The sequence below is a fragment of the Doryrhamphus excisus genome, linkage group LG13 (genome assembly GCF_037039965.1).
Source record: "Doryrhamphus excisus strain RoL-2023G ecotype Guam linkage group LG13, RoL_Dexc_Guam_v1.1, whole genome shotgun sequence".
Classification (NCBI taxonomy): domain Eukaryota; kingdom Metazoa; phylum Chordata; class Actinopteri; order Syngnathiformes; family Syngnathidae; genus Doryrhamphus; species Doryrhamphus excisus.
In genome coordinates, this window is record NC_136369.1 from 12,500,440 (window position 1) to 12,523,035 (window position 22,596).

A 22,596-nucleotide genomic window follows, 5' to 3' on the forward strand; every position below is an offset into this window, starting at 1 on the left:
TGGTACTGGCACGTGCGCGCGCCTTCGCGATTTAGCGTGCACTACGCAACAGTGTGGTGCGAAAGTGTATGATTCCATAAGATTCCATAAGAATCATATGTATATGCATACATACATATAGCTCAGTGGTTACTTCAATGTGCAATGTGCACCAATATAGCTGTGCTAAAATTGTCAGATTTCTTCAGTAAAACTACATGAAAATAGTACATATATATATATTGGTTGTAGTTGTAGTTGTAGTTTGTAGCATACTGACTGCAGAAATGTTTATTTTTTTCTGCCATGCTCTACTTGACAGTGTGTTGCTTTTCCTTATTTCCTGTTCTGTGCCCCTATTTTGTACATTCGTTTCCTGTATTGTGTTGTTCTGCTTTCGCTACAAACCTAATCGGAGGAGGCTGTCAGCGCAGCTGTTGCTCATCTACCGTTAGATGATGTCTGTCACCAAGGTTTTTCATTGCATTCCTCTACATCCCCTCTCGCTACATTCATGTCACTTTTTGTCCCCAAGGTGCATGCGTCCTTTTTTGTACCATAGTCTTTTCTTCTTTTGACCCCTCCGCAGCTGTTATTGTTGGCTCATGCTCAGGGTTAAAGACTGTTTTACTTGCACTTCACTGCTTTCTCTGCATCCTGGGGTCATGATTGGTGGGATTTACAAAATCACAAACCTCCTTCCGTATAGCTTAGCATATTCATGTGTTTGGGTTTTTTTTCACACCCACACAGTTTAAAGGCAAGCCATTCCCATCCTTTTTCTATACCACTTGTTCTCACTATCCCAGCTGACTTTGGGTAAGATGTAGGGTGCAGCCTGGACTGGTCAACAGTCAATGACAGGGCACATAACCATTTGGAACTCACATTCACACCTATGAACAATGTGGAGTGTCCAATTAGCTGAACATACCCTGGATGTTAGGATGCAAAATGCAGGGGACTACCAAGTGCCTTTTAAATCTAAAGTGAAAGAGATGGCCTTCTCCTGAACATTGGCAAAACCAAGGGGATGGTTACTGACTTTTGAAGGGGTAATCCTTCTGTACAGCTGGTCAATATAAATTGTGGCAACATACCTGATAGTAACCCAAAAATGGTCTGTAAACATGGATGTGCTCTAGAAGAAGGCTCAGAGATGTTTTAATGTTTTACCGCTCTGTGTTTGCCAGTGCACTGACTTTTGTAGCTACGTGCTGGGGTGGCAAGGGACAGCAAGGAACACCAGACAGCTGGACAGGCTGATCAAAAAAAGCCAGTTCAGTGGTGGGAAGAGGGTTGCGCAGACAAACAGATGAGACATGGGCCATACAGGACAACACCGACCACCCCCTATACTCCACTTTGGCAGAGCAGAGCAGCAGCCAAAGTGTGAGGCTCTTTTCTGCGCTCTTCGACTGAGCTGTACTGTTTTCCAACAGATTGTTTCACAGAACTCTGCATGGGAAAGGCTCGTGGTCATAGAGACACTCGCTACCCTCTCAACATCTGGAAGTCTAATCTGGAAATGTATCACACCTGTCCTCTCAGATGCAATTTTGATCTAACCAGTGTGGTTTTTTTTGTATTCTTATTCTTTTATTGAATATATTGCTGTCTGAGCAATGAGAGGTACCGAATATGCGCTAACTCCTAGGTCACTATATTGCCCAAGTCAAACTACCATCCACATTCACTATCTCACAAATCGAGTATACACACACATTACGCAATTATTTTTTACAGTATATCTTCTCAAAGGACTATATTATAGAAATTAAAACTGTATATATTATTGTGTAGTCACTGTACTGTCATGCTCCGCAGGACAGGAGGGGTGACTTCCTGTCTTGTAGTGTGTAGCCGCTTCACCCGAGTGGAACTGTGTACAGTTGTTTGCAATCTCAATCAGTTGGCTTCATATAAAAGCCCATTTTCATCACTTTGACGGGGTTGGCCAATTGTGGCAGATGCCATTCTTTTGCTCACCTAAATGTTTCATCTTATTTGCTGCTACGACTCACCTGCTTGTGTTTTAACAGAAGCCTTTTCCTCCATCGCTTTCTGTTGCCTGCTATCGGCACAGCTGTGAGTACCTGAACCTGCTTGTGTGTAATAAAAGGCTTTTATTTGCCCGCTGCCCCAGTCTCTAAATACTTGGGGTCTAGCATTCGACAGCTCATCACAGGAACGTAACATGTTCAGCTTTTATAGCAGTACAGGTTTACTATCCACAAAAAAATGACTCAACACATAGTCATTATATTGTCGGAATAGCGGGCAACGCATGTAAGTACCAAGATAATTGTGTCTTTCTGACAGTCGAGCATGATAGCAGTTGTGTCATGGTCTGGGGATGCTTGAGTGTTGCTGCCACTGGGGAGCTGCAGTTCTTAGAGGGAAACATGTCTTTTACCAGGATAACAAGGTGCTTTATGAACATAGTCGGCAATATTTTTGTCATTTCAGAGGTACTGTACCACAGCAAAGTGCAGTCACAATAACAATATTCATTATTACATGAATATATTTCTGGCTGTGGCAATTAAAACTGTTATCCTTGTAAAGCGTCAACTTTTTAGAAAACACTTCCTCCATAGTTGGCAAATGGTTGTTTAATTTTAACATAATGAATAAGCGGACCATTAAAACCAGTGCAATTAATCCAAGCCACATAATCAATATCGTCCAAGAATGAAAAGGACAGCTTGATTGAAACCTGAACACATTAGGATAGGTGATGGGAGTTGTTTACATATAAATCTTCCCAGGTCCATTTTTGTCTTTGTTTTGTGGGCTTGCTACTAATCGTTGTCAATAATTCAGGTCAATAAAGTTCTTGAGGGACAATCAATGCTGATATTTCCAAGAACTCCATTGTTGTTACCGCTCACAAAGCTGAGAAGAATAAATCTTTCCAAAAAAGGTGCTTTCAAATTTATTGAATTCATTTCACCGATTGTCAAGTAATTATATGATGATCTCCATGTGGCCTCAGGGTGCATATCATCATCATTGCACTTGGGTAGAAAATAGAATAGCCAGGGAAGGGCGTTATAGTATAGAATTATGGTATACAATTTTGTAGAAATATTAATACACAGGGAATTTGATTTTGGTGGTGATGATGAATGTAATGAAAATTAGCATATCATATTAAAGGTTACAAACATAACAGATTTCAACTTTTTTTTCTTCTATATTTATTTTATTATAATTTAAGGTTGTTTTCCTGATGTGTTTTCAATATACGTCTATCTTTGAGTAGGAGTCTTTGACCAAGTGCTATATTAAAACATACATTACTATTAGCGGTTTTATTTTAGTGATATTATTTGTGGATTTAGAATTTTTTTTATTTGATGAATTTAGCCATGGTTTTTCATTCATCAATATATATATATATTTATGGATAAACATTATTGCTGTCCTACTATTTATGGCCCTATATTTTTTGTAGACGAGTGTCTCTAATTAATGGAATGTGAGCAAATAAAAAACACATCTAATCACTACAGAAAGTCCACTGAACAGATTTTTGTTACAAAGTAATACTGTACATGTAGCTTCAATGTATCATAAAACACTTTGAATAGCTCAAAAGACCAAGCAGAGTGCTGCTCAAGAGAAAAAGAGTGAAAAATGACTGAGAAGACGGGAAAATGAGGCAGCTGTGTTGCTGATTTCCAAGAACAAAAAAAAACCCTATCAAAGATAAGTATGTTTAATGAGCTGTGCTCTGCCTGCTTTTTGTCTTGTTGCTCTGCTGTTGCACAAGTGCGCTGCCAAGCATTTCCACCCTGCAATCATGACAGCGCAGCAAGCATCATCACTCGAGAGATTAAATGTATCTCTGCAGAATGACACTTGCGGATATGTGAGGTTGCTGAGTGTGTCATATCTGTTATGATCACTATAAAGAGTTCCGGTCCCTAACCCATTGTCTTTGAGGTCAACTAATGCGGCGAGCTCCACACAGAGTACTTACTCAGTGATCAAAACGCCATTGTGAAACGACAGACAGCGCAGGAGTTGTGCCTCTTATAATCATCTCTTTTCGAACTGGCTCTGACTGTTCTACACAGGATTAGAGTTTGATCCCAGGCTATTTTATGTCTAACCGGAAGGAAGTTTATCAATTAGCAGAGTAGTGCAGTGGGTCCAGTGGTTATTGCTGTTGCCGTAAACCATTCATTCATTCATTTTCTTTCTTTTTATTTTCATTCATTCATTTTCTACCGATAGAGCCTATCCCAGTTGTCTTCAGGCGAGAGGCGGGGTACTGGTAGCCAGCCAATCACAGATCACACATAGACAAACAACCATTCCCACTCACATTCATACCTATGGACAATTTGGAGTGTGGGCTTGAGAGGCCCCTGTCAATTGTAGGATTGACAGGGGATGAGTCTAAGGTGTACCCGCCTCTCACCCTGGGATTGGCACCGGTAATGGCAACATAGAAATGAATGGATGGATGGAATTAGTATAATCCATCAATCCACTTAAGAGAAAATCCATGGTAAGACGGAGAGAAAATAGTACTACTGTATAGCTAGTGGGCGTTACAACGTACCATTTAAAGGATTCCGTTCAAGAAAGATAGGGTCCTTACCATGGTACTTGTCAAGAGCTACTGACAAATTTGTTTGTTTTTTGCCAACAGACATGAAAACCAGTGTTCAGCGTGTCAGAAGCAATCAGCTCAATCAGAATGAAGGAACAAGACCCAAACACTTCCACTATTTGTTGTTTCACAGAGGTGAGTGCACTCTCCTCATCCGCGGATATTTGGGAGTTGGGTTTCATACACACAGAAGATGGATGCATATTAAAACACGTAGCACAAACAGTGGTGGAAGACAATATATTCTACGACCACATTGTCATTCAAGGAAATGACACATGTAAATAAGTTAGCTTTCCCTCACTTCCATTTTACTTTGTGTTTACTATTATTTACTTGTTTTCTACTTTCCTGTGGTTACAGAAATCAAGTACATCATAGCCTGTATTTAATTGGATTATTGTGCTATATCAACTTTCCCATTCAAAGGTTTAAAAGGAACAATACAAAATTTCCAAAACTGTATTTCAACAAAATGCATACAACGATTACAAGAGAGATGTTGATGTGTCGCTTCAGCATAAGAATCTATTAGCTACTTTATACAAGCACATGCATGAAATCTGATGACTCTGGAAAAGATGCATTAGCACACATTTGGCATAAAATCCGTTGCCTCTTGAAAATCATGGCTTTTTTTTCACTATTCACCATTCTTTGAATCAAACAATGGCGTTTGAAGAAGAGCAGAGGAGGAGGGCGGGCGAGGATTGTTTTTTCTTATCTCCGTTCTTCTTTCTGTGTCGATTTTTTTCAAAAGCGTTAAGACAGGCTTTGTGAGTGAGTGATGGGTCTTTAAAAAAATACAATATAAATGTGTGTGTGTTTGTAGGCGATACAGAGTGTGTGATAGAGAGCGGGAGACTGCAGCAATGATCACAGTGTACTGTACGTATGTATCAAGAACAGGATAAGACAGAGTATTGGTATGGGGGGGAGGGGAGAAGAAGGAAAACTGTAATTCAGAGGGGAAAATACACTTGGACCAAATGGATGTTGAATAGCCATGTAATGTTTATCAGCCAAGCTAGTTGTTTTTGTGGCAGACATTTATCATCCATGGATAACTCCATTGTCATTCCTAAAATGGACAGTCAAGACATGATTGCATTGAGGAGAGAAAGAATACCAGAATGCAGTATACGTCGTGAGCATGTCACAAGGTGTCAACACTATACTCTAAATGTGGTTAGATGTTGAATAAGCCCATCGGTTTGACTATTGTTGTCCAATTATACAGTCAGTGTGCAAATGCGAGAGAATGAGCATGTTAGCTACCTTCCATGAGTGCCTCCACCACCATCATTGTGAAATGCGGGTGTTAATGGCTGAATGTGGCCACTGTGTAAAAACGCTTTGAGTGCCTTAAAGGTAGAAAGGCACTTTGTAAGTGCTGCCCATTTACCATTTAGAAGCCCACAGGGGAGCATATACTCCTGCAAGGCACTGCACAGCCAGCTTGTGAAGAGTTCTTAAAGAAATGACATTGGCATTAATTAACACTTTCTGGACATTTCATGAGAAACACCTGTACAAAGCTACTGAGGTCCAATACATTACTGTAAAACAAAAAAATATATATTTGCAAATATAATGGTCACTGCGTAATGTCGTATCCATTTTTATACCAGTGCATACAGCAAGCACAATAATAAAGGAATTGCAAAGTTACGGTAAATTTTCATGTATGATGACATAGAAGGATAACCATGAATGATATCATGAATGATATCATGAATGATATCATGAATGATTTCATGAGAACAGATCAGAAAGACATAACACAATCACAAGCCCCGGTGGAAAGACTTGCCTGCACTTGAGTGGAATGCAACACAATAAAGCAGTGAGCAACAATTGAGCGGGTTGATAGCAGGTCACTGGGGTATTCCGCTGGTGAGTGGAAACAGGTGTGTCAAAGTGGGCCCAGTGGGCAGGTCAAGGAAAAAACACTTTTGGGAAATAATACATGACATAAACAACTGGAGTGGCACCAATGATCTCGTTTGGTGTACAGTTATTTCTTTCCAGGAAGTAGGATTCAATGTTAATAAACACAATATTTTCATATTTTGAGTATAGAAAACATGTTTATGACTTATATATAAATAATATAAATATATATTTTAACATTATTAGAGCTATGTAGACATGAAATAACACCCCCTTAATCACCTGTACACTTCTATTATTCTTTGTGTACACCACATTTCTAATGCTCAGTTCATGTAAAATCACGCGTGAGTTACAGAGGAACATCCACAAAAATCATTGTAACACACCGCAGGGGCGAAGAACACAATGCACGTTTATATCCTGTTGCAAAAAATTAGCAAAATTGCACTGAAAATCTGCGATAAGGGAATTGCAATATTGCAAGGAAACACTATATTCCCTTTTCCAGTTTGTGTGATTATAATTTGTTTCTAAAAGGCTGATTTGTTTGAAGTTATGCTAATGTGTTTTATGAAAGGCTAATTTATTTTCTGTAATGTGAAAAATGTTTGCAGTGTTTTAGAATGTTTGGATAAGAACAGCACAAATCTTGGTTAGTGTGCATATTTGTGATCCTAACAGCACAGAGGTGTTTTGCTTTTATTAGTTCTCTATTGATTGAGCGATGAGTGATCCTACAAATGAGGCTTTTGGTCGCCTTTTGTTGTGTCCATGGTGTCTTGACAGAGCATCAGCTGGCTTGCTGCATATTAGAGAGAGAGAGAGAGAGAGACAGAGAGAGCTCAGTAAGTAGATTCTGGGCAACAACGGAGGGCAGGTTGGAGCTGATCTGTATATATATTCATGTGAATGCAAGACTTCTGGTTTTAACGTATTTGCTTGTTGTATTATGCATGTTTTCTGGATTTGATATGAATGCACCGGGGGAACAGGAAGCAACAGCATTTCATGTATGAAACATCGCTGCCTTGTTAGCAATATTTCAAGAAATGGAATCTGTCCACATGTGTATATTGTATGTTTGTGTCCTTAGGGTTTGGAATGGTGAGCATTGTCGCATTCCCTGCAGACAGTACTGCAATATGGGGAAACGTGTCACTATATCCAAAACTAATAGAAGTATAAATATTTTAGTTGTGCATCATCATGTTTGAGTTACTGCAGACGTCCAGTTCTATCTGTGCTTGATTTGATATAAATGTTTCATGATAAACATCCCTAAGTGATATGTTTAAATGTGTGATATGTAATTGAATCATTCTATCAATGTTTCTTCTGTGTGATTACCTTCCCGCCTGCTATTTAGGTGTCTGGTCTTTCCCAGCACCATTGCAACAAACCACCAATCTTACTGTCGGAAACGACGCATGCACGCGCACACACACACACATGCACAGTGTGGTTGCCACGGTAACAATGCAGCAAGTACCTCTAGCTCTAGTTATGGTTGTCCACTTTCATTCTTAGAGGGAAGAATTGATCACTATCCCCTCACCAAATCTCTAATCTGGATTGGTGTCACTGCAGAACAGCTGGAAATGGCCTGAACTTGTACAAGGTAAAATGCTGCACTTTACGTGCAAAAATGGGCTACTTGAGGAAGAACACCAATTTTTCCGTCACGTGTGTCAGTGCAAATGGTCAAATGATTGCAGTCTCAGTCTGAATGCAATGATGGCGTATTAAACCTCCAAGACAGGATGACTAGATTTATGGAACAGGAACTTTGCATTTGTGAGGTGGACTTCGTGGCAGCTTTATCTGCTTATTTGACTTCAAATGATGAGACAAGAGCTGATTATGAATTATGAAAGTATGTGTTTGCACGGTTGTATGACCATGATAATAACTGTCGCAGAGGGTGGAGCACATAATGCAACTGTGACAGAAAATGACCACTTTGTCATGATCATTCTTGCATATGTTGTCTATACAGTTCAATAAAAATAATAACATGTCAAAATGCAGAGATATATATTGCTTGAGTGGCCATGCTTGCAGTGTTCAGAAAGCATGGTCCACGTCTGAATTATTCATTCTAAAGACTCAAAGAAAACATTTGTGCTCCTCATGATTCATCCACATAGAACACTTTCACAACACAAAAATCTAAAGTAATATTGATGACTACTATTAGGACTATAAATGACCATAAAGATATCAAGTATATGCATTATTGATACATTCTGCTGGATTATTTGTGTGACCCACTGATTTTCATTGAAGTTATTGACACACGGGAGGCGGAGCATACTGTATGCATACAATGAAGCTGAGCAGCTGCCATATCTTAAATGCTGCTTATGCTGCATATGACGCGAACATATGTGCAAGCAGCCCACCTCGCAGGCTTAGCCAACAGTATCAGTTTATAATGGCTAAAAATGCTCTGAGCTCTACGCTTAAATGGAATACCCACTGAAGCCAATTGAGGAGAAATTAACAGGCTTTGAGGAAGCGGCAGTGATATTGCCTGAGATAAAGAATACTCCAAGGCTGGGTGGGGGTTGATAGTAAATAGAGATGAGCGAGTACACTTCTATCTGTATCTGTTCACACATCTAAATTATCTTTATCTGTATCTGTACTCGGAGTGGGCGGGGTATAAACCAGAAGTGGGGTGGTTTAACCGGAAGCTTAAAACTGGGCTTAGAACCGTTATTTTAATTCTGAAATTGATTAGGATTGATTATTGTTTATTATTCAGCTATATGTGTATGTGTGTAGGTGAATTATTTCATATATATAGGCTGTGTAAATCACAGACCCTGAAGAGTGAATACATTATGAGTATTTTCTTTAAACACGAATACGGATAATGACGAAATGTATTCGTTTCATACTTGTATCAAGCAAAAATGCATTTTCCGTAAGGATACGCGTTTCAAACAATCTTGCCTACTCATCCCGAGTAGTTAACGATGTGAGAGAACACAAGTGATGTCCTTCATATGGTCCGGTACTTCACACAGCTCAGGGAGCCATTAGCTTGTAGATACAAGTAATGCCTCCTCTGAGCTTCATATATTGATTTACCGATAATCTGTCTTCCATCATTGGGGGAGTGATACACTTTTAGTGGAACCAAGCTGACAAAATGTCTCTCAATCAAACACTTTAATTTTACATTTGAGGGAAACTGGACTTTTCTGGAATTGTGTCCATCCACAGTCCTTATGGGAGGCATGAAAATACATTTTTTTAAACTATTAATTAATGTGAAATATGAGTTAAAATTAGTTATTAAATACGTCACAAGACCTATTTTGTTTGTCCTTCTGTTTGGTGGCTTTTTTGCAACATGTATTCCAAGATAATAAAAATCAGTCTATTTATTTTGAATTATCAGCATAGTAGAAGCAGGTCACACAACATAGCACATCAGACAATAAAATGTTATAGTCATCTATATATAGAATGGTGCCTACCTCAGTGTTGTCCTGCCCTTAAAAAATCCCACTACAATTAAGTCTGTAAAACCAACAGAGAACCATAATCGCCTATTTTCATTCATGTTGGTGATAATCCATTGAACAAAATTGGTTTTCACAATAAGGCCTCTGGGTAATGTAGAGAAAACATTGCCTAATGCTGCAACCATGGCAACGTTACACTATGGGAATCCTGTCTAACAACACAGGTGTTGGATACCTTTGTGGGTACCAGCTTCATTAGCAGGCTAATCTGCCCGTAGCTCTGCTTTTATCCACCTATCGCTCACAAGTCTATAGAGAGTAAGAAGCGATGATGCAGGCATGTTGGTGTTATTAATATTGCTATGGAGCAGAAACTCAATTCTCCAACACCTTAATGCTACTAAAATATGGGATGAAAAATGAAGTGCACAAAATGTCGTACACATTTTGGACAGTGAACATACCATTTTGGCCCTTTGTGATGAGTTGTGGACTCCTATAAATCAGCTACACATGATAACCCGTACAGAAAGCTTTCTAGATCTTCCAGAATCTGCACCTATTCCAGCTGTATTTCCTTGGCTTTGATTGATTCCACCCACAGCCTGTCTCGGGGCACACCCACTCCGCTGTGATTGGTCAGATTCCATGCTAACAGGGTGAGATCTTCACAGTGCAGTAGAGGAGGGGAGGGCAGGTCTACAGCTCGTATTTGGAACACCCGTATAAGGAGGTTGGCGTCACTGTGACATCACAGGGACCCAGTGTTGGAAAAAAAAAAACTCACTGAAAACTCTCTTTAAGGCGACCTATAATACTTTTCCACTTTACTGTGTGACCGGAATGCGCGTGCCTGGAGGCGGGCCGTGGGTGGAATAAATTAAACAGCACGTTTGGGTGGAAAGCAGGAAATCCATGGAAATGAGGTTCAGAATGTGGAAGATCTAGACTCATCGAGATCTGTGAGGGTTATCAAGTGTAGCCGCTCTATAGCAGTCCACAACTCAATAAAAAGCGTTGAAAATGAGCATAATAGGTCCCCTTTAATTCTTCATCTTGGTAACAGTTTTGAGAAGGTCCTATACTCCTCCTGGTCCACATGCAGTCTTAACTGAAACACCTGCAGTACTAGAAATTGGCTCTTAAAATCATCAAACTGATTGGTCATGGTCGGACATAAAAGCAATGTGTATGGAACAGAAATTCCCATCTATGGCCTGAAAGCAGTGTTCAGTGAGGCGTCATATCACCATAGTGGTTATTAATTTCACAGGAAATATCACAGGATCCTTTGGTGCAGCCCCAACAGATGGACGTGTGATTTTCTGGTTTCTTCTGTATCCTCCTCTGATTCATTGAGGCCCAAACCAATCTGGACAGTGTGGAGGATTGGACAGACAGAGGCTACATCAGTTCCAAATGTTCTGCAAACCTCCCAAAAAAGCATGTCCATATATGGACATTAAATCGTTTTAAAGAAACGTACTTGTGGTAATTACTTCCATTCCCTCAAGCTGGAGCTTGTTGGTTGGTCCTAATGTCTTCACCTTAGTATGTGTTTGGTTGTGTAATCTAACTCATCTACTCATGAAGCACTGCACAAAAAAGAGTGAAAGCTTGGTGAAACATGCACCACTAACGTGCTGCATGTGCTGTTATTTTTTTGGTGAATATTCACTTGACATTGTTGGGTGTGGAACCACTTAACCAGGATTAAAAAGGGATTACTTTAAAAATAAAGTGGGTTTTTACTTATTTCTTCAGATTTGAGTCCAAACACATTCTGAACTCCAACCATCAGTCTATAAATTTGTGGAAAGAAGTCGGACACCCCATTGATTTTCCTTTTGAGGTTTATTAGTTTATGAAATCCAATATTTCCTCTGATGCTGGGGAACTACCCTCCAAGCTAAAAAAAAAACAACAACAATATGCTGTCATAGAATCTTGAAGCATTTCTTCTTCTTTTGAGAAACTGACGAGCAGCTTTCTCACTTAAGGCGTGGAATTTGTCAATGGATTGATTGACCCTGCCTGTTCAAAATACCAGTTGTGCAGTGCTGCTTTGAAAGATTTAGTGTGTGTGATAACATATAAAAATAATGTGGGGGATGGAGGTAGGGGGATGTCATAAAACCAGTCAATAACTGATCAACACATCTCCATGATGGCATAGAATGAACAAACTGGCTGTTGATTTTGGCCTGTCGAATATTGATCCACCCCACCAACCTACCAGAACCTACCAAAAGAAACATTAGATGCCCAAGTTTGTTGCTACCTTATTTTGTTCTTTGGTAATCAGCAGTAGAGCATAGGTACGTTTCAGGAAAATACCACTTCCTGTATGGAAAAAGGGTTAAAATCAGTTTTCGGGCATTCAGGTTTCTAAAAACGTATAACTACATCTTTGGTATTGAGTTATTGGGAGACATTTCCGGTGAGTATGCTTGCCATGCAATTACTGGGATGCTTTCAGCTTCCAGGAATTGTGAACAGATCCTTGGGGGGGCTTTGCATTATCATGCTGCAACATGAGGTGATGGTCACGGATGAATGGCACAACAATGGGCCTCAAGATATCTTCACGGTATCTCCGTGCATTCAAAATGCTATCAATAAAATACACCTGTGTTTGTTGTCCATAACATATGCCTGACCATACCGTAACCCCACCGCCTCCATGCGCCTCTCCATTCAAAACGCTGACATAGGCAAACAGCTCACCCGCACAGCACCATACACGCTATATGCAAAATGTTTTAATCTGTTCACCTTCATATTGCTTTTTCTTTTAGCTTGGGTGTTTATCTTTGGTAACTAACAATATAGTTATTGAGCCACTGTTTGAAAATGTCATATATGACATGCATTCCAAATTTGTTATTAGAAATTACTGTAAATAAGCACTTCATTTCTCCATTTTCACAATCTAAATCCAGAATAGTGACACCCTGAAGCCATTCTGTTCTCTCATTTCTGGTTAAAGTACCGTATTTTATAGCGACTATAAGTCGCTCTGGAGTATAAGTCGCACTAGGCCAAAAATGCAAGTTCTAACAATAAAAGAATAGAAAACAGGCTGAATAGGTATAAGGTAAGCTAACACAATGGTTATTCAGCTACTCAAAAAATAAACATGAACAGAAAAGATGTCCAGTCTTTATGGAACATAAACAGTTTTTTGTCGCAGGAACAGCCAACGTTTGAAAAAGAGTGCAACTTATAGTCCAGGAAATACGGTAGCTTCTGTGAGGACACATTTTCTGTTCACGTTGGTGTGGATGCTGACTGATATCACTGTTTCACCAATATCTAATATTACGCCCCTGTGATTTGTGACGTAAATGTGTAGGTCAATGTATTTGGCCATTTGGACTAATGCATTCCTGATGCATGTTATATCAATTTAGCTGTGATTTGTTTGTTTGAAATAATGTGACGTAAATATATTTGTTCCAGAGTCAATCTGTCATTAAAAGCTGTATTTAATGTATGGACAATGTTTTAAGTCACATAACAACATTACAAGTTAATTGGTTCCATTCCTGACCATGCTAAGTGAATTTACGCAAAGTCAGAATCCATCTTTATAAAGACAATATTTCTGTAGTTAGAGCATAGAAAATCTGTTTGCGACCTTCTAAATACAGTTTTAACATTATTAGAGCCATCTAGAAATGAAATAACACCCCTTTAGTCAACTTTAAACTCGCATTACCCAACATAGTTGACATAATCCGAGAAAATAAGATATTTAAGACATGAATAAGACTCACACTCGTGTGTGTTGCAATAAATGTGTTCCGGATGTGTGGAAGAAGCAAGTGACGTTAAAGGCTCAAAATTAAGTTTTAGCTTGAAGTGGATTCTGCCACAACAGTAGCCCAGGTTTATTATTATATTCACTATGTTATCATTATTGTGCCTGATTGTGATCATTCAAACCTGCAATAAAAGCATATTGTTCTGGGAAGCAAGTCTGATGCCTACCTCATCAAACATTATAAGAACATTTCATGCTTAAATGCTTCATGTAGGCAAATAATGTGTAATTAGTTTAAATATGCAGATGTTTTGACATTAATACGCTACATATTTTAGGAAAAAAAACATGATAGAGTGAAGTTGGACATTCATACAGTATGAAATGTAACAAGTGATGGCAAGGATGGTGTTAGGGATTTGGGTAGAATAGTGGTTTGGGTTTTGGTCTGCACACACACATACAAGCGACCATTTATGGCAGGCTATTTGGTTTCTTGATAAAAGAACACTGTATGGACCTGTGCTGTATGGAAGGTATTATTTACATTTAGTTTAATTAACTAAAACGTCTTGGTGGGGCGACGGTTCGCCCAAAAAGTTGCATTTCTATTGCGATTTGCTTGGTTGTCCTTGGAGGAAGCTAATTATGTGTGTCCAGACCTTGTGCATCATTCCCATTGGAAGCCGCAGATACAATCGAGGAAAAATGACCTCATGATCTCAAGAGAGCTTTGCAGTCAGATGACTCCCAAAGATATTTGAGACATGTACGTATTTTTGAAGCACTTGCCATCTCTTGTCAGTAGATTTGTTTTCATGTCAGCAGAATGTGTTCAAGCAGCTCAATCACGGCAATGATTATTCCCCCCCTGCATGTTACCAAAGCCTTTGGCTTGTGTAGGCTTCCCGTGTGTGGTTGTGTTGGCATGGAAACAGGATTGACATCGTGATGTGTGGATCGAATTCTTCACCCCGAGTCCTCACTTCCACACTGAGGAATGCATGGCACTACCCCCCCCCCAACCCCCCATCCCCTCCAGTACAAGGAACACAGGGAAAAAGGGAGCTTCAAGGTTTAATAAGAAACCTTGAAGCGGGAAAAAACACAGAACATCCATAGAGTTGACTTCTGAAGGGAAAGACACAAGAAAACACATTTTAAATGATTTTCTATTCCAGTCTTTAGAATGCATTGTTTGAATGAGTATTTAATTAATCAGACTTGCTCCATTCACAATACACAGTTATGAATGGTCTTGTTTGTATGTATGAAAACCAGGAATAATTATGAAAATTATGCCGTGGCCTTCACAGTCACTACATAAGACAATTGAACAACTATAGGCTCCCTTGAGTGCAATCAAGCATTAGAAAATAATAATTCAAAGAAATTCAGGAAATATTAATTAAAAAGAGCATATAGCTCATGTTCATCCGAACCTAAAGTTTCATGGTGACATCTAGCGGTTAAAATCTGAACTACAGCGACATCCCTGTTTATAAAATGTGATATCCAATATCTAGTGCTTATTTGGTCTTTATAAGGTATGTCATGTTTAAACAGTAAGTATTGTATTATTATTTTTTATTATTGTTGTTGTAAATAAAATACAGTGGTTTGAAAAAGTGTTTGCCGCCTTCCTGAGTTTTTTTTTCCAATGTTTTAGATCATCAAACAAATTTGAACACAAAATTTAGTTTTTAAATGAAAATTTCGATGATTGAGGGAGGAAAGAATAGAAAAACGTACATGGCCCTTTGTGAAAAAGAGATTTCTCCTCAACCTTTGCAGTAACAACTGCAATCAAGCATTTGCAATGAGTCTCTTACAGCACTCAGAATTTTGGCCCAGTCATCTTTGCAGAATTGTTGACATTCAGCGCCACATTGGAGGATTGTCACAGCATCTTGATAGGATTGAGGTCAGGACCTTGACGAGGCCACTCCAAAGTCTTCTTTATTTTTTTCTTCAGCCATTCAGAGGTAGACTTGCTAGTCTGTATTGCATCATTGTCCTGCTGCAGAACCCAAGTCACTTTTTTAGAGGTCACCTGCCATTATTGAGAGTGATATAAAGTTAAAAGCATGCCACAGGCGGGGTAGCACATTAAAAAGCCTTAATACGGCATTTGAAGAACAAAACACTTGACAGAATATGGTGACTTTTCGAGGCTCACTGTGCAGCAACAGATGGGAGCCAACGTAGTCGTCGCTTACCCATATCAGCGTGACAGTCAGAAAGCTAAGCAAATGACCTGAAAAATAATTTAATTCATCATACGAGATGACCGGCCTTTCTCAGCAGTGGAAGACACCAGGTTCGATGTCTGCTATCTGATTTGAAGCCCCGCTGTGTGCTTCTGGGAAATCCTTCGACAATGTACTCTCACATCCAACGTCCTCTGTAAGCTTCACAGGTGATATATGCTGTCTTGAAAAAGTAAGTAGATTAGGGTTTTTTTTAATGGGTTACTTTTTTGATATCATATAGACAATAGCAGGAGTGTAGCCAGGAGAATTAAGTGCCCCCCTGTTTAATTTTCTAATAATTACTGAATTCTTGGGCGCCATGGTAGTCAGGAGATGTTGGAATATACGGCACCCCTGGCCAGTACCACTCATCATAAATACATTGAAAAATGTACAGTTAATCTGTGTGATTGGTATTGGGTAATATCACTCATGGATAATTGGTTTAATCAACAGCATAAAACATCTCTAATATTAACTATGATTATTAACAACAGCAGCAATAATAATGCTAATAATAATTACATTGCTGTGATTGGTTGGTGCCCAGTCCAGGGTGTATCCTGCCTGTTGTCCTAAGACAGCATGATTAGGCCCCATCACCCGCAACACTAGTGAGGACAAAAAACTAGTGAGCACAGAAAATGGATGGATGGATAATGACATTGTTACAAAAAAGTTATGTATAGTACAATAGGAGTTTTTATACATTAATATTACACAGCCTAAATAAATCCACACATTCCATTGACAAGTTGTCACGTTTACTTTTATTGTAAAGGTGACGTTATTCCAAAATATTATTACTGTATGTCAGAGCAAGAAAGACAAAAAAGGAAAGTGGAACACAAGTGAAAAACATCAACACACGACTTCCGTAAGCATCTTAGGACACCTTCTCACCATAAAAAAATGAGATTAAAACTAAATGTATATTTTTAGGAATGCTGCAAATGACCTCAATCCCAGATGTGGTGTATCTACTTACCAATATTTTCTGTGTAAATTCAGCAATGTGTCACCCGGAGACAACAACTGAAGGCAGTACAAAACACTGGAATGGTTGGGCACCTGTGCTTGAAAATAACTACAGTGTCATACTAAAGATATCACAAGATAGAATAATGTAAGTCTTTATTTATGTAACCAATTCAGAATAATATTTCCAAGATATATGGCACCACAACACGTTTACAGTAACCTTGCCAAAGTGTATCAGAGCTAGAGTCAGCAGATCTTCATGTCCGTCTACTAACTTTAAAACAATCTTGAAAACACTTACTGGCATCCTCCAACAGGGGAATGGAATGAAACTGAATCAGATTCAGTTGTATTACATCACATGTAATGCCTCAAAAACTTACCCAAAGAAGCCAGAGAGGACAGGAGAGGAGATTACTTGGACTTTAGTAACACCAATTCTAGGAGTTGGCCCAACAATATCTCACCCACTCCTCTCCTGGGCTTCTCGTGAACTTCAATTTGTGATGTGAAGTCATATGGAACATAATTTCATACTGAGCACTTGGATGCAAGATGTAAGTGTCGTCAGCACCCTAAACAGAGTCCACTGACCGCATACCATGCCTGGTCTTTGCTTTTCAGCCCCCCCCCCCCCTCCCCCAACTGCCATCCCACACTTGCTTCCTAACAAGGGTGGACGTTACAAGCGCGGATCTCCTTCCTGTCTTTGCAGCTGGACAACTGTGCGGTCTTGAACCTTTGCTTGACCGTCATGAGTCGTTCTTGAATACCTCCTCCACACACCTTGGTACATTCCGTCCAACTTGACCACGGCCTCATTTTACATCCTAGAAGAGAGTAATGGGTAAAGAATGATAGCTTGCTCGTCAAAATATCTCACACGGAAGGCCATACCATATATAGGTTGAATTCGGGACCCTAGTGAGGATAAGCAGCATAGAAAATGGATAATAAGAATAATAATCTTATGTCAAATCATAATACTGTATATTTATATAGATTTGTAATATCTTTATTTTGAACAACCTTGTGAAAGTTTAGATATTTGAAATCACAGGCGGTTCAATAGGAATGCATCACTATAGAAAATACATTAAAATGTAATAATATTAATTTATTTATTTGTTTGTTTGTTTGTTTGTAATTAAATTTTATGCTTATAATTTTCCTTGAATTATTTGATTTTATCGTTAAAGTGTTATACTATCGACATCCGACTTGCAAGTCATGTTGCCAGTTTGTGTTTTAAAAGTTGAAATACTTAGAAAGCAACTGCCGGGCCGGATTCAAATGCTTGCTGGGCCTCATGTGGCCCCAGGGCCGTAGTTTGCTCACCCCTGTCCTAGACAATCAAGGTGTTGGCATTTCTATGATACCTGAAAGCAATCTTTAGTGTTTGCATCCTTTTCATGCAACTTTTCTTAGCTTGTCCCGAATTAAAATGTGTTCAATTGAATATAAGAGAACCACCAACCTGGATGCTCAGCAGCGACATCAGTCCTGCTCTGTTTGCTCCTCCTCTTTTCCCGTTGCTCCTTGCGTCGTTTCTTCTCATCGCTGTTCCCTTGTCCTCCTCTGGTGCACTTCCTGACCTTACACTTCTTCCTCTGGATGCTTTCAGGACAGGGGTCTCCTCCGAACTGAGGCTCCAGCTTTACAGTGCGTGTTCGAATGGTGTGACCTTTCCCGCAGGACTTATTACACTCGGACCACTCGCTCCACTCTGACATGCCACAGTCTATTGCTAAGAATGCAACAAGACAAGATTTTAGCAGATAGATTTCTATGACACATCTCACCTTGAGAAGTTCATTTCATGTTCAAAACGGATAAAGCTACAGCTATTGAGAATGTGTCGACCTTGTAGTGCAGCCTCCTGACAAGAAACATGCCAATACTTCCTGGATTATGACTTTGGACTTATATTATAAATATCCAAGTAAATATCTGTCATTATGATACAATTCACTTCTGTGAACTAAACACAACAAAAAATATAAACACAGCATTTTTGTTTCATTGGCTGAACTTTTCAAGAGCTTATAACTTATAATATGTATAAAAATGTGTACTTACGGCATTCTGGCAGCATGCACTTCTCCACCTGGTCCAACTCTTCAGTGCAGTCGCCGAGCTCAACAGGCGACTTAAGCATACGCTGACGTGTTCGTAGTCCCTTTCCACAGGTGACACTACAGTCACTCCAGTCAGACCACATAGTCAGCATACAGGGGATTGTATCTAAGCATCAAAACACAAATTTGTGCAGATGTGAGCTGTTTTCATATGAAAAATGGCTTCTCGATGTCCTCTCACACATGGTTACGTATAGTACGGCATCTCACAGAAGTAGAAGTAGAGTCTATCTCTGAAGGAATAATAAAACATATGATACTGGATCTCATCATGGATAAGATATAAAAAAATGGATGGATGATCTCATCATCATGCGGACCAGTTTCCTAAAGGAGATCATGCTCTGCTTCACAATTTTGGAATGCATTCTTTTCCTCAATGAACCGCGGAAGCAACACATGTGCATCCCCAGACCATGATGTACGATCACCATAATGTTGGCAAGACACCATAACAATAAAAGTAGAATTTTTTGCAGCAGAGAAACCCTGTTTACATTTTTGAAACATTATTAGAGCCCTGTAGACATGCAATAACACCCCTATAATCACCTTTACACTCGTATTACCCAATACAGTAGACATTGTCAGAGTAAATAAGCCACTTAAGACTGAACTGAGACTGTTCCAGTGCTAGAAAAGCTCCCGGACAGGAAATGACATCAGGGTTTAGTAGTTGAGTTTCAGCTTGGCCTGGGTTGCAACAGTAGCCTGTGTTTTTGATTTTTGTGATGCATTATTGTGGCTGTTGTTAGATAATTCAAACCTGTCATAAAAGTCTGTTTTTCCCATGATCAAGTCTGGCGCTTGTATATTTCACCAAACACACACTAACATGACTGGCACCTAGTGACCAGTGTAGAGTACTACATATCACAACATCTTTTAATGTGTCCTCTGAATGGCAAACATGCAAAAAAGGCTCAAAAATATGGATGGATGGATAGAAAATCTATGCTGCTATAAAGGCTGTACCTGACTACTCTAAAGTCTAAAGTATCCAAGCTTTAGTATTGAAGATGCAATAAAAATGTTGTCAAGCGTGTACTTACTTTGAGAAATACTGCACTGAGATGTTGAGTATTGCTTTTACATATTGACTTACGACATTCTGGCATCATGCACTTCTCCACTTCCAGCACCTCGGCTCCACAAATGGAACCGTCTGCAGGAGGCATCTTCACCATGCGCTCCCTTCTCTTCATGCCAAGACCGCAAGTGGCGCTGCAGGCATCCCATTCCCCCCATTCCGTTACCAGGCAGCTGCTGGGAACTGAGACCCAGAGGGGACATTCGTTAAAAAGCTCAGCTTTTTGGTGAAATGTTGAATTTCCCTCTTACAGCATTCCTCGTTGACCACACAGTCTTCTGTCTCTTCTGTGGGTAGAGTGCAGATTGAGCCGTCATCTGGAAACTGCTTAACGTAACGTTCTCGTGAACGTGTGCCCTGTCCGCAGGACACACTGCATGGAGACCATGTAATCCATTCTGACATCATACATGTGGATGCATCTAAAAAGTCAAGTAAATTGTACAAAAGTATATTTAACTTGCCTCCCATAGAAACAACGTGTTGCTTGTAATTTATCTTTAACATTATCTATAGCCTTGCAATAATACAATTCAGTTATAAACCTTAACTTTGTAAACTGTCAAAGCAGTGACGCAAGTAATGATACAAAACTCTCAATAAAACTCAGAGAAGATGATTAAAATGGTTATAAAGCAGCATAGATAGGCTCCATCCTTCAGCATTGAATTTCTGAAAATATGACTTCATCATCTACATGTAAATATACATAAATCTCCTCTGTGAAATTGAGTTTTTATATACATACCCTCATCGCTGCATCCTGGCCCCATGCAAGGCTCAAAATCCTGTGTGTGAGGACACGGAACGCTAAGGTCCAACTGGGCCTTAAGCATCCTCTGCCTCATCCGCTTGCCCTTTTCACAAGTGGCCGAGCTGCAGGCCGACCATGGAGACCAATTGGAGTAGATACACGTCTCGGGGGTGTCATCTGCAGGGCGGAGAGGAATAATAAATTCTTTGTGCTTTTAATCTCGTGTAAATGAAATGTGGTTTGTATCCAGACCTTCCTCTTTCTCCTCCTGGGCAATGTCTGCCACAATGTCATCCACGTTGTCTGGCACAATGTTGCATTGCTCCCCCTGTGGAAATAAACATAACACTCAGTCTTTTCAACTTTTCTATGACCTTGGACAATAATGAGTGCAGGTGCATTGAATATGGAAGCATGTAGTGGTAACATAATGTATTAACCAACCTGGGGCAAAAGGATAGGGCAGAAAATGATCAAAAATTCCCCACACGGCCTGTAGATGACACTAAAGGACTTCTGTCTACTTGCTGTGCGTGTGAAAGGGTTTCACCTCCAGAAAAGTAAAAAGGTTGCAGTGGAATTAATTACCTTTTTTTCTTGTAATTGTGTTTAGTTAAATAAAAAAAACACCAGACACACAACAAAGCATGTTTCTGGTATTATCATGCTTTGTTCATTTTTAATGAGCTCAAATTGGGGTATTAGTCAAGGTGGAGGGGCTTGCAGTTAAGCCGGAATATATTTAGGCCCCACTCAATGGTTGTTGATTAATGCGTATCTTTGTTGAATGTATCTTCCGGTTGGAAATTGCACATGTAAGTGTCAAACCACTATATAAATGCTAGATATATTCATGACCAATATTCACCTTTTTATTTTTTGTTTTGTTTTGTTTTGTTTTGTTTTACAACTCTTTTCCAAAGGACCCTGGTAACTTTTAGAGTTAGTAGTGAGTGCAAGAGTGATTAGTGTAAACATTAACTGCTTGTACTGATTCTTGAATAGATCAATTTAGTGTATTGTTTGAGTTTTTTACATTCCATAATTTGATTCCACATACTGAAATGCTGAAGGTTGTTAGTGTTGTTCTCACATATAAGTGTTTTAAATTATTTTTTTTCCAAAGGTCATAGTTTTCCTTTCTTGTTGAGAAGAATAGAATATTTTTTTTAGGTAAGAGTTTATTATTTGCTTTATGCGTAATTTTAACTGTTTCAACGCCTACCAGATCAGCAAATTTTAATAATTGTGATTTTAGGAATAAAGAATTTGTATGTTCTCCACAAGATATTGTATTTGTCCATAAGTATCCTTTGTGCTGTTACCAAATAGCATTATTTTAGTTTTACTTAGGGTTCAGAGATAATGTGTTTTAATCAAACCATTTTTTTAGTACAGTCAATTCATCTGTGACACTTTTTGTGAGCTTTTGTGTGCTTTATGCAGAGTAAAATGTAGTAGTATTTTTAGTAAATAATGCTAGCTTTAGGTTTTTTGTAACTTTATAGATGTAATTCATATATAGATTATTAAACAGTTTTGGTCCCAGTATTGACACCTGGGGTACGCCATACGATATATATTTAAGCTCACAGATGTATATTCTCCCAGCTTCACATACTGCTTCCTGTAGCGTT

General features: G+C 39.2%; 1 protein-coding gene across 1 annotated transcript in view; it reads right to left on the minus strand.

Moving 5' to 3' along the window:
• Nucleotides 1-16,747: 16,747 nt before the first annotated feature.
• The window catches only part of spon1a (spondin 1a), a 48,704-nt gene continuing 42,855 nt past the window's right edge, over nt 16,748-22,596 (minus strand). The window contains exons 10-16 of the mRNA XM_058088625.2: nt 21,212-21,287; nt 20,954-21,136; nt 20,457-20,627; nt 20,221-20,388; nt 19,057-19,221; nt 18,455-18,724; nt 16,748-17,807 (exon numbers count right to left, since the gene is read on the minus strand). Coding sequence (XP_057944608.2) covers nt 17,644-17,807; nt 18,455-18,724; nt 19,057-19,221; nt 20,221-20,388; nt 20,457-20,627; nt 20,954-21,136; nt 21,212-21,287 — 1,197 coding nt within the window. The 3' untranslated portion in view covers nt 16,748-17,643. The remainder of the gene's footprint in view (nt 17,808-18,454; nt 18,725-19,056; nt 19,222-20,220; nt 20,389-20,456; nt 20,628-20,953; nt 21,137-21,211; nt 21,288-22,596) is intronic.